Raw genomic sequence first — 9,082 nt, 5'->3', positions numbered from 1 at the left:
CCTTTTCTTCTTCTCTTCTTCCTGTCACCGCCCGAGAGAGAGTTATATTCTTTGTTCAGAGGGTAGTCCGTTCTAGTGCAAAGTCGCTGCTTTGTTAACCATTGAATCTGTGAGGAAGACGCCCTTTGTTGCCTTTCTCGCACCATTGGAAGCGGGCGAAATCTTTCCTTAAGGGACGACCTAATCCGTGCCTTGGTTATTCCCGATTCTTCGCCGTCCTTGTTTCTTCATTTCTCTTTGTTCATACGTTTCTACTTTAGTTCTTTGTGTTCATACAACTATTCTAACAGATAAAGTAGGCGAAGTAGATGGATTAGAGGAAATGAGAGGAGTAGAAGGAATATCGGTGGGGATGTCAGAGGGAGTAGAAACAGAGTTAGAAGGTGTTGAAAGAAGTGAAGGAGTGGGTGATATGTCAGAAGAAGAAAAATCATTACAAAATTTGGATGTTAGAAATTCATTTAGAGAAATGGATTGAGGTGAAGACGGAGAAATGGATGGAAGTGTACGTAAAAGGATATTCATGCTCATTATATTATTGAAGACGACATGCCGAGAGACATAGATTCGTCCAGTAGAAGTATCCAAACACTTGTAACCTTTTTGATTTAAACTGTAACTAATAAAAACACAAGGTTTAGATCGAACCTCAAGTTTGGAAGATGTATATGGCTTCAGCCATAGATAGCAACGACAACCAAAAGGTTTAAGACTGATATAGAGAGGTGGTTTGTGAAATAGTTTCTGCCAAGGGGATTCATGAAGTAGAACAGGTGAAGGGAGTCTATTAATAAGATATACACAGGTGGAAAACAACTCGACCTAATACTTTGGTGGTATAAAGGATTGAGAAAAGAGGGTCGCACGCTACTAAAGGAAGGGGGCTTTTTGTGTCACTTTTTAAGTGACACAAGAAGTCACTTGTGTCACTTTTGAAACTAATTATGAAGTGACCTAACAGCCCCCGACACATAAAGTTCTACCAAAAATGACACAAAAGCCTTACTAAATGTGTCACTTTTTGTTAATAAAATGACACTTAAGAATAGCCTCTTGTGTCACTTTTAAGAAATAGTGTCGCAGTACTTGTCAAAAGTGACACTAGTTGTATTCCTTTTGGACCCGAGTGGGACATAATTTCGTGAAAAGTGACACATTAAGTATACTAGTTGTGTCACTTTTGAACCAGAGCAGGACATAAGTACGTCAAAAGTGACACGATAAGTATACTAGTTGTGTCACTTTTGGACCAGAGCGAGACATAAGTACGTCAAAAGTGACATATTAAGTATACTAGTTGTGTTACTTTTGGACCAGAGCGAAACATAAATACGTCAAAAGTGACACATTAAATATACTAGTTTGGAAGTGACACATTAAGTATATTAGTTGTGTCACTTTTGGACTAGAGCGTGACACAAGTACGTCAAAAGCGACACATAAGCCCCCTTCTTGTGTCGCTTTTAGGAATCAACTCCATGTAACTCTTATGAAAAAGAAAGCGACACATAAGAGTGGTCAGTTGTGTCACTTTTAATAGATATTATGTCACTTTTTCCAAAAGTGAGACAAATGAAAATAATTTTTTTAAAACATTTTCTCATTTTTGTATTCGATCGTATTCATTTCTCAACCTGCATCTTATACGTTATAACCAAAATCTCATTAACCTGCTTTATGACAGAAACAACATTCATATACATTTATCAAAACATCACAACCAAAATCACTTTAACCTGCTTTATGATATGGAAATAACATCCACTCAGGAAAAAAATAAACAACATTAAAAACAATTAACTTCTATTGATTTCATGGATCAAACCTAGTATCATATCTATTATCCAGTTTGACTCCCAACAAAATAAGTCATTCCAATACCAAAATAATCACAATAAATTAAAGCAAAAAATAATAATAATTATAATAATACATGACACGCCAACGCTATCCTAGCAATATCTTAGCTTGTTGTGCGCAGTTCCAACACCAAAAAACCTAGCTTCCATCTATTCATTTGTTAATCGATCCATGCACCTGCATCATATCATGAAATCGTCATTCTACTATGACTAGTTTATAAAATTAAAAAGCAAGTGAATCAAGAAGGCTATATTGCACAAGTAATAAAAAAAATCGATAAGAAAAGTATATATACATAATAAAAAAAGAGAAAATATGGAAGCCCACTTACCCAAATTAACTACTCAGATAAATTGTTGGATAAAGTCGATGAATTCAAGACGAAGTTCATCTGTTTCAGTGGTGTAACTCTTCTTGCTAGAGAACTCCAATACCTGTTCGACGAAAAATATATTATGTAAATGAATAATGCAAGCAATGCATTGCCTACCATATTTACACATGCACCAATTTATAAACTAGCTAAGACTATATGAAAAATAATGCTACTTTACAATCACCTTTTTAAGTGGTGGACCAGGATCGATCCTCCACTAAATCTCGCATAAAGCACAATACATAATATCCACATACAATCCCCCCTTGTTGTTGTGGGCACTACACATAATTAATACTTGCATTAATACATATAAACAAATTGGAAAATACTTTGTATTGTATTCCAAAAAACTAAGCTTATTGTCACATAGTTCCAATTTGGATTTGGATTCATCTTTCTCTTGCCTTTGGACATATTTGATATCTTAATTGCATTGAAAATGCATTTGTTTCATATTGAGCCTTCTCATCGTTGTGTTCTTCAACCAACTTCTGAATATATTGAGCCTTCTCATCATCCTTTGTATAAATAGTTAAATACTAAAACTTTCAAGGTTACCAAATGCGTACTTTGCTGTAGCAATTCCAAAAGTCGATTGTTCTTACTACTATGACTATGCAAAATTAAAGAGCAAGTGAATCAAGAAGGGTAAAGTATATTGCACAAGTAAGAAAAAAAAAGGCTTTTTAGACTTTGGTCCTACGCATAGTTGGTTTATTAGACTTTGGTCCAGAAAAGCTTGAATATTAGACTTTAGTCCTAGTTCTGTTTGTTTGCCATTAATCAACTTAGTTGACTAACAGTCAACGTGGTCAATCTGCTTACATACGACTAGGTTGACTGTTAGTCAATTAAGTTGACTAACGGTGAACAAACGGAACTAGGACTAAAGTCTAATATTCAAGTTTTTCTGGACCAAAGTCTAATAAACCAACTATGCGTAGGACCAAAGTCTAAAAAACCCAACTATGCGTAGCAAGAGAGTCCAGTAGTAAGTAACTCTGGTTCTACCATATCTTATCATGTTAGCAAATAGTGCTATACATATTGCACTGGGATTTATAGGTAGTGCATAGAGATCAGTCCAGTAGCATTGGATTGGGTAGACTACAACACCATGCAATCAAACTATTTAAGCTAGCTAGTAAACAAGCAAGCAAACTATTCCAAGAATATATTAGAGTAAGTACTTACCTGCCTTGAACATTTTGCCAAGTCATGTGCTCTCCACAAGTGATCTTATCTCCATGAGAATCTCCATAAAAAAAAAATGTTCTTAGCTCCCCACAAATGCTGGTATGGTAGCAGAAGTAATCGTGTAGCTGGCCATAGCTCCCCACAAATTTGCGTGTTGCGCTATGAAGCACGCAATTACATTCTTAGGATCTGCAATAACATTAATTTATTTTTTTAGGTAAGTACTTATTGCTAAGCCCTCCCAAGCATGGAAGGAACCACCTGAGAGCAACTGCATTTGGTGATTCTTCTCAAAGTTATCTTTATTTTTACTATAAGAAGAAACTTAGACTCATAAATCAACAACAATAATAAAATTAAGGAACCAAGGGCCAACTTACTTAATCGCCAATGCAAGAGCAATTTGGTTATTGGCGACAGCAGGAACCAAAGATAAATTTATATGGATTTCAAGAATTCAATGCATATTAGGAGCATACATCAGAAGAGTTAGACTATATTCATTCAAAGGTTGGCAGTTGGCACCCGTAAATTGGATACTGCCAATTAATGAAGAAAGGAAAAGGAAAATGTAAATATTTGTATTGAGTTAGTTGTACCTAGATATGATTTAACATCACTCATATACATGTGGTTTCTTGAGCCAGTGATTGGATCTGGACACCTATAACAATCTGCTAGGAGAGTCGAAGTGTAATATGTGATTGAAGCAAATGCAAGGAGAGAAATAGGCCCTATAATCCAGTCCAATTGCGCGACACTCCAAGCTAATGCTAAGACAATCTGACATGCACTTACGCCTATTTTCTATAGCCAAGAGAAGAAAAAAAAAATGATGAGACTAGACATTTTGCTTGTATTATGATTGTATTTGCTACATAAGACATTGAACTAGCAGTCTATGACTAATATACTTAAATGATAGTGTACCTGTGGCATGGAGAAGGGCATTTATGGTTATTACACTGAAGCTTCCGCCCACAAATCTGAGATTTAATAAATTGGGTATAAATTTCATATAACCTTTGAACCAAGGATTTTGAGAGGAAAAAGGTAGAGACAGAAAACAGTAATACACACCTCCGAGCAAGGTGGGCAATCTCCATCACAGCAATGTCGTCTACAGGCATGTCGTCCACAATCTCGTACTGTTTGACACTTCCACTCGCAAACTAAAGCTTGATAACAAGAAACCTATGAAAAACTTAGTACCACAACTTTCTAACTGAACAACAACAATCACAATGGTCTAATTTCAGTGATGGAAAAAGGAAATGACAACATATCCCTTAAAAGTTCCAATTCACTAGCCAACAAACTACGACTATGGCAATATAAACTATAGAGTCAAAATTCAAACATTGGCATGACCTCTTGTTTGTTCCTTTCATCTTGAATTGACAAGGGTGATCTGCACCCATCTTTCCACTCCCACCACTAAAGAAATTTTAAGTAACATTGTTCTACACTTTTACAGTTACCATATTGAGACCCAATGTATCATGGTGGCGGCAACAAGGTATTGGAAGGTCATAAAAAACCACCACTGCTAACAAATTCAGTAGATAAGATTTTCAAAACAGGGCGAACATCTTGTTGATAAAAAAACCATTACCATCAATCACAAAAAGTCTAAAAAAAATTGCTTGGCCTTGATGTTGGAGAGCGAGATAGTTGAAAAGGGAATGAGATCGAGAGCACTAGGATGGAGAACGAGAAATGGACAGAGCGAGAGAATTAGGTGGGAGAGCGTGCGCTGTGAGGTCTAACGAACGCCGGTGAGAATTAGTTGGGATGGAGAAGCGGTGAGGTATGTTAAACTTCAATGTTTTTGGGAGACAATTTTTCTTTCCTGTTTTTTTTTTCTTTCTTAACCCTAATCCAACGGACTTCAGTTTATCCTCTTTTTATTTCTTTTTCTTTTACTTTTAGGTTTATTTTGTTGATTCTTTTGGAGGGAACCTAAAAATATAGTTTTTAAATGATTTAAATCGCAATTTGAGTTTCAGTAGCATAGAATTACTTGTGTCGCTTATTTATTTCAATAGTATGTTGATTTTGTTTTCGTTTTCTGTTACACCCAAAAGTGACACAACAAGGCAAACCAATAGTGTCACTTTCAAATAATGTGACACAAAAAATAAAATTACTTGTGTCACTTTTCCTAGAAGCAACGCATCAACCTCGTTCCATAAAAAAGTGACATCAAAACTCTATGTGTCACTTTTTTCTAGTAAGTGACATGAGACATAAAAAAAAATGACACAAAAAGCCTTTATTTTAGTAGTGGGGTAGTGCGAGCCATGTCTAGAATATGGCGATGCTTTCTTTCAACTACTCCATTTTGCTCAGGAGTGTGTGGGCATGTAAATTGGTGACTAATACCATGTTGCAACAAAAATTCCTCAAATAAAGTACTTGTAAACTCTCCTCCATTATCAGTTCAAACACATTTAATTTTGACATCTAAAGAATTTTCAATAAGAGTTTTGAAGGATTGGAAGGTGGCAAAGAACTCATATTTAAAAGACAAAGGAAAGAACCAACAATATTTTGTAAAATCATCAATAATACTAGCACAAAATTTGAAACCATTGACTGAATAAACAAGGGAAGGACCCCATAAATCCATATGCAAAAGATGTAAAAGACTAGTGGTTTTACAAGAAGAAATTCCAAATGATAACTTAGTGATTTTTGCCAATAGCACTCATTACAAAAAGGTAAAATATAGTCCTGCACTATAATGTTGTTTGATTTAACTAGCTTAAGAAGAACAGCAGATGAAGGATATCCTAATCTGGAATGTCAAGTTGATGCGGAAGCTTTGGTGGAGAATGAAGAGAGCAGTTGGAGTTGAAGTTGAGTTGGAAGTGAGATGAAAGGGATATGATAGAGACCATTTTCAATTGGTCCTTGGAAAAACATCTTCCCCGATCCAATGTCTTTGACATAACAGGCATGAGGGGTAAATATTAGAACACAATAATTATCACAAACAAATTTGTGGACACTAAGAAGATTATGTTTTATATTAGGAACATGTAAAATATCATTCATATGGAGGAGATGTGATGAATTTGGAGATGTAAAGGAATTAGATTCTTTACCCAAGAGATATGGAGATACAAAGTGTTCCAAAGCTGCCTAGAGTTAGATATTACAACCACATAAGGAAGAACATCTGTAGATAGAGTGGCGTTCATCCATTTATGAGAAGCATCTAATCATTCTTTACCCAAGCTACATATCGATCAGGATTGATTTGAGAGGTAGAGACTCCGATCCGTTTTCAGTAGCAAGAAACTTTGGTGGACATATCAGTGCATTAAATAAGCCCTTCTAGATCAAAGGTTATGAAAATAGGAAGTAAGAGTTGTTTCCACATTAAATAGTTTTCATGGTTCAGTTAAAGAGGAACCATATGAGCTATATTCTGAAAGGAGTAAGAAGTATTTGATGGTGGAACCACGATTGGAGGAAAGAGTGGATTTAGAAGATCGGTGTTTTGATTTTAAGTTGAGAACTCTTGATTTGGGTTTGTAACCTCATTAGAAGTGGTGGGAGGAACTGTTTGATTGAGAGTTGAGGGTTGAGTTATTTGAGGTGTTCTCGTCATTTTCTATTATTTTCAGAATAAGTGAACTCGGTTACTGTAGATATGTACTGTAGATGAACTCGGTTATTGTAGATCTGGTACTATAGATAAACTCGATAGTGTAGATCTGTTACTAGATGAACTCGGTTACTGTAGATATGTTACTGTATATGAACTCGGCTACTGTAGATGAACTCGGTGATGAATAAAATTTGAATAAAAAGATGATCAAAGGATGTTTAACACTTTAAAGCGTGTTAATGGCTCTTGATACCATGAAAATGTTTTAGAAGAAGAACATTTCTATTCTATGAAAGCTTAATGTGAGAATTCTCTCATTACATATTTATATCTCATTTTTGCACTGAAACCTAAGAGCATTCCCAATGCAAGCCACTCTTATTCACCTCCATGACAACTCTATTTTCCTTTCTTTTCCACCGTTTTAGTGAAAAACAAGGTAAGGCTGCCCAATGCAAATGGATTATTATTCTCGGACGGGATGTTTGATTCCGTCTGAATGTAAAAATAAAAAAAACGTGTTGGACGGAATGAAACATCCCGTCTTAAGTTAAAAAAAAAAAAAACCTGAAAAAAGTCGAAAAAACATGAGAGATGGAATGAATCCAAAAAAAAAAACCGAAAAAATTTAAAAAAAAACACACGAGACGGAATAAAACATCTCCGTCTAAAGTTCCCAACTCAGCTACTATCTCGGTTGAAGGTTTCACTCTCGTTTTGACTTGGGAAAATAGTCATCTTGATATTCACCTTTGTATTGGGCAAAAGTTTTTGACCATTTGGAGATGAATATTGTTACATCCCCTTGATATTCATCTGCATTGGGAATGCTCTAACCCTAAAACGTATTACATATGTCAACTGTTGGATTGGTTACAGGTGTACTGTTGGATTGATTACAGATTTTTACTCTTGGTTTGTTCTGCTGGTTTCATTAGCTGTCAAACTTGTGGAAGGTAGTTCTTACTGTAGCTTTGGCTTTCAGTGGCTTTATACCAATCAAATTCGTATTGTTAATAGCATTGTGATTTTTAAGAGCTAATGGCCTAATAGCATACTTTATAGTCTATCCCTTTAAGGTTTTGGCCATAACAATATATAAATAAAAATAGGGCCCTATCAAAGAAAGGGCCTAAGGGGCCCAATATAATTCAGCCCAATGCTTTCTTTTCATCCCACTATCATTTTTCAGGCCCTTATTTAAGGGTTAGATCCATTGGAATCTATGAAATCGTTAGATAACCATTTGTTTTCTATTCTCTAACCAAAAAATGAAGATTGTCAATTGGATGTAAGTCCTCCTCTTTCTAGATGAAGATGCAATTGGATACCATATGTGAATTCCATTGGCGATGGTACAAAAATCGCAGCCATCAACACCACGACATTAGCACGTCAAATGCGTTTTCATTGAGAAACAAAATATGTGGATTTGGGTCCCTTTTCAATGAAAAAACTCATTTGGGTTTTCTAAATCCAGATATCCCACTTTGGATGTTTCATTTTGGGAAGCCTGTAAATGCTTAAGTAGAAAGAGACGTTTTTTATTTTATTTTTTCGATAACCACCACCCTTAACTTAAAGAGGGAGCGTGTGCTGACTGGTGATCAAAGTTGTGTAGTAGTCTCTTTTTCGAGACTTTGTTCGATTTTGCATTATCCACTTGGAAGCGAACTTGACTCAGGAGTTAGGCCTGTATTAGGATTTAGGGTTTAGGGGTTAGGATAACGTTTTGATTTGATAAACTAAAATAACAAATGTGAGTATCATTGAGAATATTGAGAAGGACAAACCCGATCAGTGAATTAAAATTCAACTTCACCGAATCGTGTTCAAAGTTCAAACCCAATCATGAAGAAACAAAAGAGCCTCAAAGATTTAACTTTAGAGTTTAGTAGGCAAATTAAGTAGCTCCTGCATACATGTTTTTTTTTAATTATTATTATTAACTAAATACTTAAAACATTGTTTTTTCTTAGTTGTTATCACAACTATCCTAAATAAGAAATGTGAACGGTAAATAC

The 9,082-nt window shown here is 35.3% G+C and overlaps 1 protein-coding gene across 10 annotated transcripts; it reads right to left on the bottom strand.

Annotated features, from left to right (window-relative positions):
- Positions 1 to 1,779: 1,779 nt before the first annotated feature.
- On the bottom strand, positions 1,780 to 5,380 carry LOC147485925 (uncharacterized). Of its 10 annotated transcripts, none has more exons than XR_015202978.1 (7): positions 5,055 to 5,380; positions 4,520 to 4,611; positions 4,370 to 4,425; positions 3,583 to 3,628; positions 3,441 to 3,535; positions 2,195 to 2,297; positions 1,780 to 2,037 (listed from the first exon to the last, which is right to left on the bottom strand). XR_015202978.1 is itself a non-coding variant. In XM_086574934.1 (7 exons), exons 2-6 carry the CDS (start codon positions 4,567 to 4,569, stop codon positions 2,204 to 2,206), a joined length of 345 nt encoding a protein of 114 aa, XP_086431060.1. In that variant the 5' UTR covers positions 4,570 to 4,633; positions 5,055 to 5,375; the 3' UTR covers positions 1,780 to 2,037; positions 2,195 to 2,203. The 10 variants fall into 10 exon arrangements, 4 of the variants coding, with proteins under 4 accessions (XP_086431060.1, XP_086431061.1, XP_086431057.1 ...); XR_015202980.1 differs by adding exons at positions 2,424 to 2,520; positions 4,039 to 4,246 and having other exon boundaries at positions 3,437 to 3,628; positions 4,520 to 5,370; XM_086574934.1 differs by having other exon boundaries at positions 3,437 to 3,535; positions 4,520 to 4,633; positions 5,055 to 5,375.
- Between the last annotated feature and the right edge of the window lie 3,702 nt (positions 5,381 to 9,082).

This window comes from Coptis chinensis, chromosome 7 (assembly GCF_015680905.1).
Source record: "Coptis chinensis isolate HL-2020 chromosome 7, ASM1568090v1, whole genome shotgun sequence".
Lineage (NCBI taxonomy): Eukaryota > Viridiplantae > Streptophyta > Magnoliopsida > Ranunculales > Ranunculaceae > Coptis > Coptis chinensis.
The sequence above is the reverse complement of the archived record's forward strand: the minus strand, read 5'-3'. Positions and strand labels throughout refer to the sequence as shown.